Here is a 21,235-nt window from a genome sequence, read left to right on the forward strand (position 1 = left end):
CTCTGATTTAGTGTGTTTATCTTGCTTTCAGACAACCCTGTTTTGCAGTGTACTGAAAAACAACCATTTAAAACATGCCGTCAGTGTTGGGTAACGGTTGCAGTTTGGCTGGGTTGAGACATCATAACTACTCCCTAAAGGTAAGGGGGAGATTACATGGTTAGGCACGGCACTAAGAGTTAAAAAATAAAAGTAAAATAGATGAATGCAACTTTGTTTCACACGGTAGACAAACAAAAGGTTGAAAGTCCTATTCTGGTTTGACCAAACCGTCCACCCTTAGCAGACCTGGTCACTCTAAATCAGGGATGGGCAACTGGAGGCCCGGGGGCCGCATACGGCCCGCACCCTCACTTGAAGTGGCCCTCAGTACAACTACATGCATTTGAGCATGAAATCTTAAAAGTGCAATGTTGGTCTGCTGTTATTGCACTGGGAAAAAAAAGAAATCACAGTAAGTGGTTGTTTTTTATTTGCTTCAAACCTTTTGTATTCCTATTTATACTGCTATACATGCATTTGAGCATGAAATATGTTAAGTTACTGCACTGTAAACATATTTAAAATTGCAGTTTAATCATATCTGGTTAAGTGCACGGTCCTATATGTGGCCCTGTGGTAGTGTCCATGAAAAATTGTGGCCCCCTCCAGCATTTAAGTTGCTCATCCCTGCTCTATATATTCCTTACATATTCGGAGTCCAATATAATTGCTACCGCCACTAGAGGGTGCTGCTTACTACAAACGGAAATATGTGGCATTTTCAGCTGCTGTGCGACTTATGGGGTCATTTTTTTGGAGGGGAGGACACTCCTTTACAATCTCTCCAACAACTTCCTTTATCTTGAGATTGCTGATATAGATAACAAATACACTTTTAGAGACCATAAAGTCTCTAAAATGATTCACTCTCTTTACCCTCTCTTTAACCTCTGTCAAAAAAATAAATGCATAAATAAATCGACTTATTGTGAAGCTTTGACAACCAAAACTTCCTCAATAGCAGCTCCATGTCCCTGGAAACTGACAAGACAGACAAAACGATAATTGCAAAAAAATAATAATATTGGCAACAAAAGTATGAATTTAGATGTTTTTTCGTGTGTAAAAGAAACTCAAGAGGATCCTTGAAGGAACTTAACAAAACCATACGGGCAACTTTTATTATTTGTCTGCAGCGCTTTTGGTAGAAGTTTGGGATTAGTTTTTTATATTGCATATTACAAATTGACCTTTACTCTAGTTTAACTGAAGATTTGGATGCTTGTCTCAAACTGTTCCCTGCTTGGTCTGAACAGGACCAGCCATGTGTGTATCTATGTTATCAATGTTTAGTCTAAATCTCTCTCTCTCTCTCAAATGCTTTTGCATTTATTCAATGCCAGGCGAAAGGTCCTGAGAAGTGACTTTGAGATCACTGACTGCTGTTTTAACTTGCAGTTAATTCTCCTTGTTCAAATTAAATCATAAAATATTTCAACATAAGCCATCGGTTCTCCTAGTTTTCATTGTCTCTGACACAAACATCTGCAATTCCACAGCAGCACTTATAGCTTGAGTCACTGTAAATTGATTTTCCTAAAAGTTAACTGACAATAATTGCTGCCTGTAGAAAGGAACTCTGTCTACAAACTGATGGAACGATAAATAGTTAAGTTGATCTCAAAATCAAACTCAATACGCGAATGTAAAAGGTTTAAGGTGTTAAATACGCATGATTTGCTGTTGATGAGGTGCAAAACGGCCTGCATGGTACTTTAAATCGGGGCCAGTGATCCCACTAAACCTACTGCTGGCTTTCTATTGACATGCTTAGAGGCTTTGTCGAATTTTTAATGAAATATACTTTATAAATTATTTTATTTACTGAGGCTTAGAAGTCCTTTTTGAGACAGTGCAGACACAGATGGTGATTGAAGAGCTTTGCTGCACTCTGGTGGCCATGAAGGGAAACAATATTTCTATAAAAGGATTTTTGTATATTTTAACACAAAAAGAAGAGATCTTAAATTACTAAATGGGATGAGAGACCAGAGTGGCCAGAATTTTGATTTGAAGTTATTTCAGCCCTGATCAATGCACTAAGATAATTAGTAACAACATTTAAAAGCAGTAAAAGAGTCACCACTTCTTATTTTCAACTAATGGACAAATCTGCTGTGTTTGTGTGCATCTTAAATCTGAGAATATATGAGATTATTTAAATCCTGCATCCCATAGAGACTAATTTTAAAACCAACAACTGAAAAGGTAAGTAGTTCTTAACTTCCTTACTGAAATACAAAAGTATCAGCATCACAATTTACTTAAAGTATCAAAAGTACTCGTTATGCAGTATGGCCCCACTCAGATCAAATCAGATCTCAGCTCAAAACAGATTATTTGTATTGATAAATTTATGAAAGCAGCATTTGAATTTTATAAAGGTAGGGCCTGTTACGAGGTTGAATTTATTAAAATGCAAAATCACTTTAAATTGGTTATGTAATTCATGTTAAAAGAGTAAAAAGTACAACATTTGCATCTAAAATGTAGTGGAGTAGAAGTATAAAGTTACATAAATGTACTTAAGCACAGTACTTGTGTCACAAGAGGTGGTGTTTTATTTTGTGTTCTGGTTTTGTTATTTCCTGTTTGAAATAGTAACTCTCCTCTCGTTTCGGGTCACATGCCCTTCCCCGTGTGTCATCTGTCTGATTGTCTCCCCTAATTACCGATTGTGTTCACCTGGTGCTCCCTTCCCTCCATGTGTTCCAATAGTCTGTGTTTTCCCTTGTCTTGGTCCAATGTGTTTGACTCCGTCACCAAACCAGCCAGTTATCTCCTTCTTGCCACAGCTTGTCTGATTTTCGCCTTTTTGGATTCCTCGCAAGAGTGATTTTTCTTTGTAATTTATTAGTTACGCTTAACTAATAAATTATAAAGAAAAAGTTCTTAGTTTCATAGTTTTTTGAGTCAGTCATTCTGTTTTTCCTCCTTTTGGAGTGATTTTGTGTTCTTTATTATTTTTCCCCCCTTTAGTCCTGATCCAGTTTTTCATAGTGTTTTAGTAGAATCTTTTATTTTTCCTATCAGGTTTTATTCCTACGTTTTGGAGCACTTTTAGTTTGCAGGGGTATTATTATTTAATAACAGTTTAGTTAGTTTTTCCCCCTTATCTTAGATCAGGTTTTCTTTGTTTAGTTTCTACCCAGAGTCAGGTGTTTCATAGCCCCTTTCTTTCACTCTGTGAGGACTTACCCTGCTGCATCCTTTGAATAAAGAAACTTTTAAGTTCACTTGCTCTGCATCTGAGTTCTGACTTGAGCCCGGCCTGACACCTTGAGTAAATGTTCCTAGTTACATTCCCTCAACAGAATAAATGATTTAGAAAATGAATGAATGACTGCTACTAACATTAATTTGACTGAAATGAAAATGAAGATAGCGATGACACGTTCATCCAAGTTATTGGTTCATGTTGGTGACTGTAACAGGTGAGCTGTTACCCTGCATGCATGAATTTTCTCACTTTCATAGACAAAAATGGGAAAAAAAAGAAAGAAGAAGAAATGTAGGTTTGTAGTTGACAGAAGGTGGATTAGTCATCTTTCTGATGTCCAGAGCTCTTCCTGATCCCTTGGCACTCTGCATTTGTAATGCAGTATTTTTTCCCCCACACGGACGTTTTTTTTACCTGCGACTGGCTCCTCCTCCTCCTCCTCCGACTCTCTTTCAGTGCGCTCGGGAATACTGAAGTCCGAGGACGTCTCGTTGTCGTACAGGCTTTCACCCTGGCCTGAGCCGCTCTCCTCCTCCCCGCCCAGTGACCAGGGTGTAGCCGAGGTTACCCTAGGAACGGTGGGGGCTGCCGTGCCTCCTACTTCTGAGGCGACGGCACTGCCACTCTCGCTTTCAAAATAAAACGCTGAGGAGCGTTCGTCCAAATCATCGGGGGCCTGGCCAGACTCTGCGGTCGTAGACAGAGGAACGGTGCTAGTGGCTTTGCTGGAATAAGGGAAAGCGCTCTCTCCAGAGGCCGAGGTTTGAACCCGGTCCCACTCCTGATCAACGCCCTCTTGGGAGTCAGGGAACAGGGCGGAACCGGAGGCACTGCTGCTCGTGTCTAACGCCTGTCCTTCTGGGGTGGAGGTGATGGGTGAGGCTGTAGGTGAGGAAGGGAGGGCAGAGGTTTGAAGGGCAGAGTTCTCGTCTGATGCCGAGACCCAGGGATCCCTGACGCCAGACGGCATGGCTGCAACAGAAACGGGCAGGTCACTAGGGGTGACTTGGAGAAGGTAGGAAGAGGAGGATGAGGGAGAGATAGCGCTATGTGAGAGCAGAGGCTGGTCTAAGGACAGACCATCAGAACCCGCGACGGACAGAGAGCGCAGAATATCATCTACACCAACACCAGAAGCCGAAGGGAAGTCTACACTAGAGTAAAGCTCTAAGCTAGAAGAGTCCCAAGCTGAGGACGGCAGGGGGACGTGAGGAGAGGCATGCAACCAGGACGAGGATGCAGACGGCTCCAGAGAACAGCCACACATGGAGTCCACGTCGCTCGCTAGTGGAAACCCATCACTGCTGACGTCTGGGAGAAAAGTCTCTATTGAGCTCCCTGTGGCGTACTTCGCATCTTCAAATCCAGCTGAGAAAGAACGGGACAAGCCTGGAGTTGTGCCAGAAAGGGTGAAATCACTAGAGAGGAGAACTGAAGGTTGGAGGGTGGGACTGAGAGACAGAGAGCCTGTGGAGAGGGACAGGTCCCATTGGAAGTTGGACGGCTCGGCGGTGATCGTGGTGCCAGACGGATCCGGCGCCTCTTGAAGAGGAGGGGTATCACTAAATACTGAAGGGTCGCCTGAGGAGACCGACGAAGACGAAAACCCAGACAACAAATCACCATCGTTATCATTATCATCAAAGCCAACACCAGGGAAGAAGGGGTCAGTCTCCCTACCAGACAGGGGGTGTGAGGGGTGAGGGAGGTGAGGCAGGGTGGAGGCAGGGAGCGTGAGGGTTGAAGGAGAAGCCGGGTCTTTGCTAGACAGCAGAGCGGTAGCGGCATGCTGGGAGTCCGGCGCGGTGGCAGACAACAGGGGCCAAGACGAGGAGGGAGGGTCATGCAGGCAAGTGGAGGGGTCCGCAGTGTCACACAGAGGGGAGGAGGAGGAAGAGGAGGAGGTGGAGGGGAAGACAGAGGGGCGCTCACCGTTGGACACTGGCTGTGTGGTCTGCAAGAGAACGCCACTCAACCTGACAGAGGTCTTGGTAGATGAAAAATGAGGCATGCTGGGACTTGTGGGCCTATGTGGAACAGCTCCACCCGAGGAGGAAGGCTGGGGAGAAGACGTTTGGATCTCTGGAAGGCCTCCTGGTCCAGCAGACACACCTCCTTCAGTTGTGGTGTCCTCGTTTAACGGACGCCCCAGACCTGGGTCGATCTCAGCCTGGATAAAGGATGATGATGTTGTGCTGCTCTTGTCGCTCATGCGAGACCTCAGCGTGGTCGTGGTGGTGCTGTGTGAAGAAATACTTTTACCACCTTTTGTCTTTGCACTGGTAAGTGGCGGAGTGGTACCACCTTTTGGACTGACACCTCCAAGAACACCATCTCTCTTTGCATTGGAGTATAAAGGGGTTGTGGAAGTTGGTATAAAGGCTTCCTTGGTAGTCGTCGTGGAATAAAGTGGAACATTGCCACTGAAGTCAACATCTCTGGTTTCTGGTGTCAGGAGGACTTCTGGGGGACGTGTGGAGGTGCTGCGGTGTGCCGTCTCTTCAGAATGGCTCAAGACTTGACCGGACTGGGTGGATTTGACCGGGGGGACTGGAACAGTGGTGGTTTTCCTCCAATTAGATTCTTCTGTTGTGCTTCTGATGGCAGGTAGGAGTAAACCAGGGGATGCAGAAGTCGTGGTCTTCGGAGAGCTTGTGGGAAACCAAGCCAGATCGTAATCTTCAGTTTGAACGGGTTCATTCCAAGACAGATCGGGTTCAAAGTTGTCCTGTTGGTGAGAGAGAGGTTTATACACAGTGATACTAGTGATAATACATGTGATAGCTATGCAGTGGTAATAAAATCAGAAAATAAAATCCTTACCTCGCCATCAAATTCATTGGAATCTGGATCCAGTGCATTTGCTGGAAAAAGACACAGGTTGCCTTGTTAGCTACACATAATGAAGTCATAAAAACAACTAAAATACCTTTAAAAAACTGCAAACTCACACAATTTAACGCTTCCCTATTTGATCTTTACAAGTTATTTCTGAAGTGTATTTGTGTTGGTGTTCATTTCAAAAAATTTTTTGAGGTTGTATGAAAACCAAAAGCCAATAAGCAGAGACGAGACGAGAACATCACGGAGAGGAAAGGTAAGGTAAGTGTTTCTGGAGGTTTCAGGAAAAAATTAAGATAAACTAATTTAAATAATCAGAAGTAAATGTGAATTTGAATGTCTTGATGGATTTAAATGTGTAAATGACAGAGGGAGAAAATGAAAAAAAAAAGAGGAAAGGCTGCACACGTCACTTCAAGCAGTTCCTTTGGTGTCATAATGAACACTAAAAGAAATGGTGACAGACATTTGCATGCAACATTTCAGACACATTCAGACATTCATGCATGGATTCCCCCAAATACACAGACAAACACAGAAAATCTTGAACAAAAGGCATTTGCAATTAATCATTTTTCGGTTTCATCCTCCTTTTGAAAACCAGACAAGCCAAGAAAGGGAATTTGAACTTTCAGCTATTGTCTTAACTTTTTTGGTATTTCAAACTCCACCCGTCTGTCGCCTGAGAGGGATAAAACAAACTTACAAAAGAGTAATTTGCAAATGCCACATATGGTGACCGAGCTCAGACGCACAGCACACAGCGGGCATGTCAGGGAGCAGGTGATGGCTCTTACCTGTCTGAGGCTAAGTCACATGGTTTCCCCCATGTGAGACCAGATCAAACTGGTTTGTGAAGCATGAGGTGGGGTTTTACAAGTTTAATGAACTGGGTTTGAGGGAGATGACTCAGGATTTGGCGCAAAAGGGCTAAAAAATGACTTTACTTCTATCAGTGGAATGCTCTTGTTGACGTTGGTTTGTGAATATAATAAAAAAAATGGGAAAATAAAACTGCTCAATTATTAAGTTAAATAATTCATTAGTTGATCAACAGAAAACTAATTGCTTATACATTTTGGTCAATGTCAAATAAAAACACTAATACTTTTAATTTAATGTTTTGAAACAAGGTGGAAATATTAAAATTAATCTTTAAATGGTAAATGGTCATGAGTTACTTTTAAGAATAACATTATATAGATGGAAAATAAATATTTGATAGATTAATTTATAATAAAAAAATATTTGACTGACATAATCACTTTTTAGCATCAAAACAGAAGCAATGCACAGATTCCTGAAACATAACATGAAAGGTCTATTTCTTGTTTGTTAAAATATATTGCTAATACACACAATATAACAATCATTTCGAATTTTGATTTGTCTTGATTGTAAAATTTTAGTTGTACCTTTTATGTGGGCTCTGATCTGAATTAACTAATTTAATACTTATAATCATACATAATAAAAAAAAATACATGTTATGTTTAAATTAGAAAGTAATAATCTAATATGTAGAAATTTGCTGCAAAAAAGTACGCTAATAACTGCAATTAGAAACTTAAAGGAAAAGTATGCATCTTCTAAATAAAGATTTTCTGTTAAATTGACAGAATTATAAATTAATATATATCCAGATTTAGCACAAAAAGTAAGCAAAAAATCAGGGGAAAAACTGTTTTTTGCTTTGGGGGATAATTGCTAAGCAATATAAATATTTATTAATGTCAAAAAAAATATCATACATTTAATTTTCTGTTGCTCAACTAGTGGTTTAATAAGCTAATAAATACAGCTGTAGCACCAGCTACATTACCATGAGGTAGCCAAACTGTTGTAGCATTAAGCTAATGCATCTTTATGGGGTCATTCCTCTGTTCCCCGGGTCCTATGTTCCCCATTTTTCCCAAAAAGGGTCCTATGTTCCCCTGTAGCAATACATACCGGGGAACATAGGACCCTTTTTTTGAAAAAGGGTCCTATTTTCCCCGCAATCTATCAATCTTTATGGTAGACTCTCAGCATGGCAAATACATTTGCACAGCAGGTTACTTTGTAGTTAATTTTTTCACTTTTTAAATCTAGGATAACTCATGTTTGTATATTCCCACCCCCAATCAAATTCTCTTGCATCAAGAAGCTTTTTCCTTTTAGGGTTTTAGGGTTAGCCTATTTGTCATGGAATTTGGCAGTAATGGTGGAAAAAGTAACAGACCGGGGAACATAGGACCCTTTTTGTGAGAAGCGGGGAAAAAGGCTCCTATGTTCCCCAGTCTCATACAAAGAGGGGAACACAGGACCCGGGGAACACACGCTCCCATCTTTATGACTTCTTTAAATATCAAAAGGCCACTGTTTGCTGCTATCGTGCAATGTGATATTACTGACATTAGCTTAGCCAACACGGTGCAGACAATGGTTTTACAAAAACTGGTCACTTAAACCTGCGAGAAGTTGCAGAATATCACCCATTCATGCAAGCTGACACTGAAATAGGATGCAGGTTTTTTTTCCTTTGTCACAAGGCATGTTAGTTTATTTAATATAAAGTTCATTTAAAGTACAAAGTCACTATGATTACCATTCCAGTCCATGTTACACAAAATGATGCTGCACACATGCAAACATTTCTCTTACTGTGAGAAGCAGGAGGAACAGACACCACACAATGAAACACAACAAAGACTAGCGACTCTGTAAATGGCCCCTTGACCCGCAAACACCAAGCGTGTTCCCTTCATCTTAAGAAATATAGAAATATATTAAGAAAGCACATTTAAAGAGTACACATAGAGAGAAAGACATAATCACATAGTGTTAAACAGCACTGTGTGCATGTGAAATTCTGTGTGTGATCAAATCCTCACAAAACACAAACTATAGACCCCAGAATGAAGGATAGAGAGGGTGGACAGTAGATGAAGAGGAAGAAAATCAAAAAATATACATGTTAAACATCTCATTCTATTCACAGGGAGGATGAGTGGGAGGATGGAAATGTTTCTCAAAGAAAAGAAATGTGTCTAGTGACAAAACATACGAGCAGAAAAGATAAACAAGTAGAAGAAGTGACTTTTACTGCACCAAGTCACAAATCTCTCGTCAGTTTGCTCCCCCATAATGAAGTTATTTTAGATCTATTTTTCTCTTTAAAAAAAAAAGTCTGTTGAAGATTGTTAAGGTGTTAAATTAAGTTATTTTGTGTTACTGTAATATGAAAGCCCATTTCTGACAAGAAAAAGAAAAAATAGAAAAAGTTTGGAGTGAAATTTGTGAAAATACTGTTCAAATTGTCAACCAAAAAAAAACAAAAAACAATATAACTACTAAATAAGAATAATGAGATTAAGAACTCAAATTCGGATTTTGAGATGTAAAGTCATGTTTTTTATGAAATAATAAGACCAACTTTTGTAAAAGTAAAAGTGTTTATATAACATTTATAATTAGGGCTGTCAAATTAATTAATCCCTGAGATTAATTTTGAAATACAGACCTCAAAAAATATTAACTTTAGGCGGAAAATATTTTTTAATCCAAATTAATCTATATGAATTCATTTCAACATATAAGATTCATTAGTTGTGTTTTTTTTAATCTATTGACAGCCCTATTTATAAAACTTACTATATAATCTTGAGATGTAAAATAAAAACATTACATTATTACATAGAAACTCACTTTAAACAGCCAAAAGAAATCAAAATTATGAAAAAATTGTGATGTTTGATATATATACAAAAAAAATATTTACACTCTTTAAATCTTATGGTTGACTTGTTTCATTTTTACTTTTTTCTTGTCGGTAATAAGCTTCCATAGATTTAGTCTTCCTCTACTTTTTCATATTTTTAACGTCCTACTTCTCTGCACTAAGTTTAAACTTTACTTAAAAGGAAAAGGAAGAAAAAAAAAAATGAAAATTGATGAGAAATATCTGTACAGTTCATCTGCCGAACTCTATGCTCGGCCCCGGGTACGGTCGCTCTTACCGGGGTCATCGACGGGCATGGCGACCGTCAGCAGGTCGCTCACACGTCCGTACAGACCGTTGGTGCAGACCGCCACCACCTGGACCACGTAGCTGGAGTTGGCTAACAGGTCATCGAGGATGGCCCCCTGGTGGAGGGAGAGGGCAAGGTTATCATAGTGGATTTTTCATTAGTTTTAGTTTTAATTTCATTGTGATTTTTTGTTTTCAAATTCAGTTAGTTTTAATTCGTTTTTAGAATGAGTTTGCTAGTTTAAATTATTTTTTGGAAAATGCTTAGTTTTAGTGTTCGTTATAGTGTTTTTTTGTAATGGGGTATTTGTTGGGCACGAGATTTACAAAAGTCACAATAAATGTTCCTTTATGTCCTTTGTCTGATCCATCTCACCCCCAATAAGGTTATTAAGTCATAAAACCAGATAGATGGAATAGATTTCATATCAACCAAAAAGGTTTACGTATAAAAAAGTTGACAAAGACGAAAACGAGGGACATTTTCACTATAATTTTAGTTAGTTTTAGTTAGTTTTGTAACCACACAATATAATTTCAGTTAGTTATCGTTTTTTTTTAAACTTTTGTTTTTATTTTTATCTCAGTTAACGAAAATGTTTTTCAATTCTATTTGTCGTTTTTTTGTTATTTTTTCGTTAACTATAATAACCTTGGGAGAGGGAAGGACACCCGCTTTATGATGATAACTGTGATGAGTATTTGGACGTCATTTAACCATTTTCTACACTGCAGCATCTGTTTAATTTCCCTGAAGCTGTCAGGATGTTCTCCTCCACAGATTGTAGTGTGACCTATGAAAAGTAATGCACAGCTGCTAACTGAGGCCTGACAGGCAGCAGTCTGATGACTTTGGATGAAAAATCACAATCTACTAGGAGTATGCCATAACATATCGGCAAAAAAAATGCATGCATATTGCGATAATGGCAACATTTATACACTGTAAAAAATAGCTGTAGATTTTAAAAGACCGTAAAATGATAAATGGGTTAATTTAGTTTCAGTAACAATGAAACACCGTAAATGAATAAATCAGCCAAAACAGTGTTTTTTACATTTTTGAAAAATATATTACTCCACTGTAAAATACACTGCAATATTTATTTAATGTAATATTTTTTAAAATATATTTTTCCATTAATCTTTTGTAAAAAATACTGACAACTTGTAACCCTAACCCTAACCCTTTCTCGCTGTTAAATGTACTAAACACCATGTATCTCTAACAAGAATATACTGTAATGTTTAATGGTAAAATCTTTTCTTGACAATTATTTGACAAAACTGCGTTTCTTTTGATGGAAAAACCTTTTATTTATACAGTAAAAAATGGAATAAAATGGCAATCTTAAACGTGAAATCAACAGTGGCAATATCTTTTACCGTAATATTAAAAAAAGTTCTACCGTATTTATTATGGTAAAGTTCTGGCAACCACAGCTGCTGTTTTTTTACCATAAAAAAACAGGGTTTTTTTTTACAGTGTACGTAGTGAGGTAAAATAATTGTGTTTAAAACTTTCTTAAGTTTAAGTCCAAAAGTACCAGCAACAAATTGTACATTTACTAATTATCAAAAGTAAAAGTACTCGTTATGCAGAATGGACCCCACTAAGATTGTTATATGTATTCTACATATATCTTTAGATAATTATTTTTGATGCATTTACGTAAACAGCATTTAACTGTCACCAAGGTAGGGCTAATTTTAACTTCTTAATATAGCAGCTGAATGTAGTGGAGTAACAACTACCATATTTGCCTTTAAAATGTAGTGAAGTAGAAGTATAAAGTTACATAATTGGAAAAACACAAGTTAAGCCAAATCATGTTCTCTCCAGCGAATATGAGCTGTTGCCTTCAGGAAAAAGGTATAGGCTACCAAACTGCAAGTTAAATAGATACAAACTGTCCTTTATACCTATCTCTATTAAATTATTACATAGCGCAAGACAGTGTGTGTGAGTGAGAGATTCATAAAGGGATTGTGCAATAAAAAGGAGTGCAATAGAATAATCAGTGTAATAGAATTAATGTTGAATAGGTATAATATACCCATACATACTATGTGCAATAGAAAAAGCATATGCAACAGAGCAAATGAAGCATGTGTGTGTTCTGTGCTGATATGAATTTATGTGATATGTAAACAGACTTCCTTTTGTGTTTGTTTGTGTTTTGTGTTTTGTGATGTGCTATATGTGAACATGTGACATTCTCTTGTGTTCAAAACAAATTTCTCCTAAGGGAGAAAATAAAGCAACTAACTAAGTAACTAACGAAGTACATACCTCAAAATTGTACAGTACTTGAGTAAATACTTACAACTACCACTGACATTTGCAGTATTTAAAAAAAATATTTTCTAATACTTCATTTTGCACTGGAGAGTCAGTAAATTTGAGTGGATTTGCACTTTACACCACAATTAAGAGTTATGGTTGATTTTTTCAGTCACATTTTCTATATATTTTTCAGTATTTTGTCATATCATCAAGAATATCGTTATTGCAAAGATACCCTGAAATATCATATTCTTTTAGGGCCTATCACCCATATCACCCATCCCTACAATCTACATTGATGAAATCATTATTTATGGTGCAAACTGACAGACTCTCCCTCTCACCACATCCTGGTCTCCGTCAGTCAGGTAAATAGAGGCAGCTCTGTTCTCCGTGTTGTCCAGCCGGTAGCTGACGGAGTACTTCTCAATGCTGGCGTCGTAGACGGCCCGGGGCCGCTCCCACGTCACCAGCAGGCTGCTCAGGTTGTGCGGCACCGCCTGAATGTTCTCCGGCTCCGAACTGCACACTGAAAACAGGTGAAAACTGATATGAAACAACCTAAAATCCCTTCATTTTTGTTCCAATCCTGGTCCGTCACTATCACCCATGAGTACCTGCAAAAGTTTTAACCAACATTTTTCTTAACGCCCCACATTTTTTTCCCTGTTCTGCATGTACTGTATTTAATTCCATATTTAAAGCTTTTGAATTGCTTTTTATTTCTCCATTTATTATTATTATTATTATTATTATTACTGCTGCACCTTGTTAATTGATTGAGTCAACTATGCGGTTTTGTGTAGATTTTTTTAGTCAATGACTCATTTCTTATACATTTTTTTACTGAATGACTTATTACCAAGAATAGTCTTCTCACAGATGAAAAAACAAAAAAGTGAAGAAACGACGATCTTTCAATTTACTTATCGATTTGTCCACAAATTTGGATTTGTAAGTGTGGGGTTAACGAACAATTTATTTCGTCAAGGACTGGCCTTAATAACTTTATAATATCTGTAAAAAATAATTTATTTTTATTATAAATGAAAAATAAAAAAATAATTTTATTTGACCCAAGGACTTTTGGCAGGTAGGTAATGGATATCAAAATAAATAATATTAATAATAATAACAAAAAATACTTTGAAAAAATACTACTACTACTTCTACTACTACTACTACTACTAGTACTACTACTACTACTAATAATAATAATACAATATTTATACAAACAAGAAGAAAAAAACATTTTAGGGTTAAAATAAATTTTGATGATACAAATACAACAATACAAAACTGACTATGGAGATAGAATACCCCCCAAAAATAAAAAAATAAAAAGGAATAATGTTAAATAAATAAAACTTTGAGGAAATTTTGAGGTGCTAAGGGTCATAAAACCTTTTTTAAGGATATTTGAGAAGCAATTAAAAATATGTCTCTGACTCTGCAAGCCTTATATCTCAACAAGGCATTCATATAAATCTATTGATTTAGAAAATAACATTTGGCTGAAGTTGTTCCTCGCTGTGTTTTTAAGATTTGGGTCAGAGTTGAGATTAGAGGAGCAGATGACAGACACTGTGAGGTCTGGATTAACTCAGATTAAATGGGTCTGAGGATGGATGACAATAGACAGGAGGAGACTCTGTCCAAACAATGACACACTTCCTCCTCTAATGGCTCTGATCTGAACCTACCCTGCTCTCACTGGCTCTGACCTCTGACCTCTGACCTTCATCCTCAGACTGAAAATGTCAGAGCTGCTATAATTAAATAATACAAATCTGTGTTTTACATTTATATGAAAAAAACACTTGATTTACTCAGTGATTGTGTTCCTAACAGGGACAAAGACTGTGAGCGAGACATCTGTGAATGTCCATGTTTAACCACTAGAGGGCACAGTGAGTTAGGAGAACACATGTATAAACCTCACAGAAGCATCCATTCACTTCTTTAATCACTGTGTTCATCTACCACAGGGATTGGCAGTTTAAAGGGGGAGGGGGCCACAATTTTTCATGGACACTACCACAGGGCCACATATAGGACCGTGCACTTAACCAGATATGATGAAAAATTTTAAATATGTTCACAGTGCATTAACTTAACATATTTCATGCTAAAATACATGTATAACAGTATAAATAGGATTAATTAATTGCAAGAAGTTATTTTGTGCATTTTTACACTGCACTTTTAAGATTTCATGCTCAAATGCATGTAGTTGTAGTGAGGGCAACTTCAATAAGGGTGCGGGCCGTATGTAGCCCCAGGGCCTCCAGTTGCCCATCCCCGATCTACCATATGTACATCTCTGAAACTTGCATTTAAAAAGTGCATGAGAGGGAGTCACATTGAGAACTTTCCTTACACAGATTTCCACATTACTACACTATGATGGACTGTGGTGATGAGTTCAAATGACTTCTTCATCACGTCACAAGATAAAAATGAAGCAGCGTGTTTCCCTGCCGTCAGCTTCCCTCTAAAGTACTGACTTGAAGTTCCATCCAGTTATTGTTTGATGATAGCCTGGGTATACCCATGCTGCCTTGCGTGCTCAATTTTGTTTCAAACTGCAAGACAGTCTGGTGTCCATGTCCAATTCTCAGCCCTGCTTTTGGTATCCAATCACAGAACGGAGAGGGACGGCCAGACGATGATGCGTACTATTGGGCAGACGGAAGCTTGTAGTTTGCTTACGGATCCAACATGGCTGCAGCAGACGCCAAGCTCTCTTTGGATCTAGCTGTAGACAGTGTTCTAGATAGTTTAGAGCTAAAGTTTATTTTAAAAGAAGAACAACGTTTGACTTTACACTCCTTTATCACCACCAAAAAGGATGTTTTAGCCTTGCTTCCAACAGGATTTGGCAAAAGCCTAAACTACCAGCTAGCCCCGTTAGTGGCTAAGCTAATGGGGTTTAGCGAGACCTCGGTCGTTGTCATAGCTCTACATATGTCATCTGGTATAATTGATACGATTGGCTAAGAGCTACATACAGACGCTTATAATAGACATTCGTAACGCCCAATAAACGGCTCTGGACGACCGTAAACCACGCCTCCTCTACGGAGAAATGAATAGGTGGTCTCCAGACTATATCTCATTTGTGATATAGTCTGGTGTTAGCCAGGCTAGTTTGATGATGATAGGCCAAGTAAAACTGGAGATAAGGTCAAATATATTTAGTGTACAAATATATAACCAGATGGCTTTTCCTGGTTAAATACATTTCAAATAAAATACCCCCTGAAACATAGTATAAAGAGAGAAGCATAAGTTAAAATAACATGAAAATACTCAAAGTATTACCTCTTTTTGACCCCAAATAATTTTCCTCATACCATTAATATAGGTTAGCTTTCATATAATTGCTTGACATTTTCAGCAATTGTGCTCCCTCTGCATCCTTTATAGATACATTTTCTTAAACTTTCACAAAAAGTATAAACTTTCTTCATATATGTTTACGGGTTCTATCAATTTTTATAGCACCTGTGGTCTTCGTGGTCACAAAAGGGACGTCGAGCAACACGTCAAAATGTATATTTGCAAATATTGTCCATTACTCATATAAAGGCACATGCACACACTCACAAACACACAAACAAACACACACACACACACACACACACAAACACACACACACACACACACACACTATGCATGCACACATAGTCAAACTTGAAAATTAGGCCTAATTTTGGATGTTTGATCAAAACTGACCAATAATAATGAAAAAAAAAAAGAAAATTAGATATCAATGTGTTGGTCTCGAGTTGCATTAAGAATTGGAGAAAAAAAGTCCTAAAACCAGTCTAATGTTATAGGGTCTTTTTGACTCCCGAGGACTACAGTTGCATGGTTGATGAGAGGACTGCACAAGAGTTGTTATAAATTAATACAAAATAGAAAATAAATACAGTGGAAATTAAGGGTCGAACTGTTTATAAAGAAAAAAATATCAGCTTACAAACCATTGTTGTCATTATTTTTTTTTCAAAGTGGAGGTTTTGACCTGTAAACAGACAGAAAATACCCTTCAAATCATAAACATCAAACGATCTCTTATGAAAGAACGAGCCCTCCCAAAAACAGCAGATCAATACCACCTCATTACTCACTATTGAACACCGGCAGCATGCGGCTGCATTGAAATCGAAGTTGACTTGCTGTCATTGTTGCCCAGATTTTATTTGGGTCACTGGAGTTCTATTCTTGTCCCTCACATCATTTTTTTCTTCACATAATTCATGATCCACTTGTCTCTGATCTATTTAGACCTTATTAAAACAGCATTAACCTGAGATTCTTCAAACTGCGGGTCACACTGAGGTCTGGAAGCAGCCAGTTGAGACATTAATGTACGCTGGAGTAGACACTCATAATCATGTGAGAAAGTTTCTCTGGATATGAGCTTTTCAAAGCAGCTTTTATAAGTTGATTTAGCAACTTAATTGTATGGAGCTGGTTTGTCTTGTGCTCACAAGTTATTAATAATTAAGATGAATCATTTGTTCGCACAAGATCGTTCTCTTGTTAGAAGAAGGTATATAAAAAAAAAACCTTTCAGAAGTTTAAGGGCTCCGTAGAATTTAAGATATCTTCATAAAAGTAGAAAAACTGCTAAATAAAACTACTTATTATTTTGTATATTTTGAATATTTGTGTTTTGTTGTTGCTTTTGCTATTTGTTGAAATATTTGCATGTTTTAAATCAAGATCATCTGTGTCGTCCAATAACCTGCAGACTTTATCTGACTGCAAATAAAACAGAATGCAGTAGTTTGCAAATAACGTGTGACATATATTCATATGAAAACTACACAAAGACAATATATTAACATCTTAAAAGGATGTATTTCTTACATTTAAAATAATATATATTTCTTCATATTTTGTATTGTTAATGTTTCTTTTTGGATCTATTTTACATCTTGATTTTTCACATATTGCTTTTATAACAAGATTTCCTCTATGATGCCTTCAGGGACACCTTTACAGTGGAAATAGCAAATTCAAAAAACACCCAACAAAACTAGATTTTATTCAAATGATCGTTGATGGAAAAAGTATTCAGATCCCTTAAAGTAAAAATACTAATACTACACTGTGAAATTACTCCACTACAAGTACAAGTCCTGCATTACAAGTATCAGCAACAAAATGTACTTTATGTATCAAAAGTAAAAGTACTTCTTATGCAGAATGGACCCACTCAGATTGTTTTATATATTCTAAATATATTATTAGATTATTTGTATTGTTGCATTTATACAAGCAGCATTTTAATATTTTTTAAGGTAGAGCTCTTTTTAACAACATACTGTTATGAGTTTTAATTTAAAAAGAATGTCCAATAAGTTTAAATGTATCATGTTTTTATGTTAAATCTGGACCTGAAAAGAAACTAAAGCTGGCAGTTAAATGTAGAGGAGTAAAAAGAACAATATTTGCCTCAAAGTGTAGTGAAAAAGAAGTGTAAAGTTACAAAAAATGACAATACTCAAATAAAGTAGACGTGCCTCAAAATTGTACTTAAGTACAGCACTTGAGTAAATGTATTTAATTGTAGTCCACCGCTGAAAAGGATAAATTTAAGTTGGTTCTTTCTCTGAAAACCTTTCTGAAATCCTTTTTGACTCCTGAAGACTAAAGTTATGGTCGACGAGAGGACTGCACAAGAGTTAAGAACAGTACTTGAGTTAATGTACTGAGTTATAGTCCACCACTTGTTATCAATGAATACAATATAGAATAAATACAGTGAAAATTAAGGGTGTAACTGTTTATAAGGGGAAAAAATATCAGCTTTATTAAGTGGAGGTTTTGACCTGTAAACAGACAAAAATACCCATCCATCCATCCATCCACCCATCCATCCATCCATCCATCCATCCATCCATCCATCCATCCATCCATCCATCCATCCATCCATCCATTTTCCTCTGCTTCTCCGGGGCCGGGTCGTGGGGGCAGCAGGCTAAGCAGGGCATTCCAGAACATCAAACGATCTAAAGCTGTCAGCTAAATGTAGTGGAGTAAAAAGTACAATATTTGCCTCAAAATGTAGTGAAGTAGAAGAAAAAAAATGTACTGTAAATGTACTTACTTGCAGTCCACCGCTGAAAAGGATAAATTTAAGTTGCTTCTTGCTCTGAAAACATTACTGGTTATCCAGCAGCTCTCGGATATAGAATGCCAGTGGTTGAACACATCATCAGAAGGAGCTTTAAAAGCACCTGCTTGCAGCTGCAACATGACAACATGATGTAACCGAGGACAGGCAGGATATCTGGATGTGTACCTGGTGTGAGGACTTCCTCGGTGCCTGTGTACGAGGAGAACATCTGACCCATGAACTGCTGCTGCTGCTCCCTGAAGTTGTTCTGCAGGTAGTCCATCAGCATCACGTATCCCGCCTGCTGCATCGTCATCACATCGCAGAACATCAGCAGCTGCAACACAAAAACAAAGCAGTGTCAGTGCCTTCAGCTCCTGCTGCCAAACAACAGCACCATGATGCTCCTGCAAGTCAGTGTGAGGAACAGCAGTGAGTCAAACAAAAAAATATATAGCTTGTGGCCTGATATGAACCACACTGCTATCTTTTTTGGACACTTACAAGCGACTTAAAATGAGTGAAGTGAAGTAATGTTTGTAAATGTCTAAAAGAAACTGTAGGCAGTAAAGATGCACAATTAATTGTAATGTTATCCAAATCAAACTAGTAGGCTAGTACAATATTTAAATAGCTGAATAATGAAAATCAAATTTACGATTTATAAATTATTAATTTAAAAAAGAAAGTAGTAGACAAACTTCTGGTTCAAACATCTGGTGCACTAGTTAATTAAAACCACATTTTATTTGGTGAAAACATCCACAATATCATTTAAACTACAGACTCTACAGCAAGTGTTTGTCTTTCTGTTTGTGCCAGAATTAAAGGTAAAAAATATTTTAGGCTGCAAGTAAAACATTTTAAACTATAAATTTAATGATTTATGAATGATTCATTTTTTATTTGTTTGAACTACAACTAAATGTTAGAAAACAGTGAAAGAGTTTGCTAGAGCCCAAAGTGGCTTCACTATGATGTAAAACTGATCAGAAAAATAGCATATAAAACTGTTAATGTCATGACTTTAAAGTATTAAAGTCTGGCAGCCGGCCGGAGCTGGAATGTAGACCAGCCGAGACATGTCACAGAGGTTTGGAGGAAAACCTGGAAACCCTGGAAGATCTGCAGCAGGATCATGCAGATGAGCTGCCTAAACCCTGAACCACAGCACACAGCATTTACATTTTACTCACTGTGAGCTTGTATTTCACAGCAAAATATAAAAAAATCTCACAATCATGGCTAGAAGTGTGAAAACTCAAAAATGTCTTCTTATTAAAAAAAGAATAAAAGCAAGTGGAATTTCTCAGATGAATTATTTTTTAAAAATTGAAAACAGTTTTCTAAATGCCAAGTGTCATGAATATTGGGGGGAAAACTGGGTCTCCACATGCTATACAGCTTTGCATTTCTGTGTAAAGAGATTTTCAGTAAATTTTTGTCATTGACCGTTTGTCTCAGCAGAATCAGTCATGGCTTCACAGTGTTGCTGAGGAGCAGAATTTAACAGGATCTAGTTATTACAAATAACCAGATCCTGTTAAATTTCGGCATTACACTGTTTCTGATCAGACGCCTTTTAGGGGAGCTCCACCCCATTGTGTGATAGGCCTACACCTGGTCACTAACACAATTCACTCTGGATTTACACCCTGACTCATCTCATCTGGAAGTCTATTTAGCCTACCTATCTTTAGGAGTTTTAAAGTGCGCTACAAGGTTCGATTTTCCAATAATATTCAAATAGTTTCCAGCGAATATCAATGTTCAATGTGTATGTGCTGGATGGTGTGGTACCTTATGAAAAGTAAGTGTTTTGTGAGACGTTGTAGTTGTCTGCATGTAATGTGCAAATTCTGTTATTGACATCCATGTGTTTGTGCTGCATGTAAACTTATTCCCTCCTATATCTGTGTCTGTATATATGTCTAACATCCATGTATTACCCAATATACACATTGTATATTAACACTAACAAGAGTATTACACCTCATTGTACAACCCACTTTTACACACAACCTCATTTGGCCATAATTGAAAAATCTACTCAATCTCCCACTATACCAATGCATACTTCATACAGCCACTGCACTAGTGTAGAATAAAGTGATTTTGACCAAAATATCACTATTTATATTGTTTTGGTCCCTTTTTGTAATGCAAACGTTTGTAACCTATGATCCGTTCAAGGACTGTGGGAGAATTTAAATTTATAGCCTATACTGCAGGTGATGGTGAGTGACTGTGTGGAAGTGAGGTGAATATTCATCAATGTTAAATTCCCCTATGAGTGACTGCAGTCTGAGGCTTAAAAAAACTTCGGATTTAACTTACAACAGCAAGAAACAAACAGCTGTCTTTAAGTCCTCGTCCTCCCCTTTCAGCCTCAGAGTGACTTTTAACATAGCTACAAATCCTAACACATCACAAACAAAATCAATCAAGGTCCTGCATGAGAACTGTACGGTGTGAGTGCAGACGTTGTGCTGAAGGTGTTTGTGGCGAGGTGTGTGGCATCTGTATGTGTGTGTGTGAGAGAGGCCTCCTGCCTTATGACAGCTGTGTGTAAAGAATGGCAGAGTGAAAGAGGAAAGATGACGTCTTAACCTCAGCAGGCAACACACTAGCACCCTGAAAACCTTTTGTGTGTGTGTGCTGTTACATGTTTGTGCGTGTGTGTGTGTGTGTGTGTGTGTGAGA

At 37.6% G+C, this 21,235-nt stretch overlaps 1 protein-coding gene across 1 annotated transcript in view; it reads right to left on the minus strand.

Annotated features, from left to right (window-relative positions):
• The window catches only part of ptprz1a (protein tyrosine phosphatase receptor type Z1a), a 140,023-nt gene that overhangs the window by 43,861 nt on the left and 74,927 nt on the right, over positions 1-21,235 (minus strand). Inside the window, exons 8-12 of the mRNA XM_059334596.1 lie at positions 18,719-18,869; positions 12,744-12,928; positions 10,102-10,228; positions 6,086-6,126; positions 3,677-5,990 (exon numbers count right to left, since the gene is read on the minus strand). Coding sequence (XP_059190579.1) covers positions 3,677-5,990; positions 6,086-6,126; positions 10,102-10,228; positions 12,744-12,928; positions 18,719-18,869 — 2,818 coding nt within the window. The remainder of the gene's footprint in view (positions 1-3,676; positions 5,991-6,085; positions 6,127-10,101; positions 10,229-12,743; positions 12,929-18,718; positions 18,870-21,235) is intronic.

The sequence above is a fragment of the Centropristis striata genome, chromosome 6, assembly GCF_030273125.1.
Source record: "Centropristis striata isolate RG_2023a ecotype Rhode Island chromosome 6, C.striata_1.0, whole genome shotgun sequence".
Classification (NCBI taxonomy): domain Eukaryota; kingdom Metazoa; phylum Chordata; class Actinopteri; order Perciformes; family Serranidae; genus Centropristis; species Centropristis striata.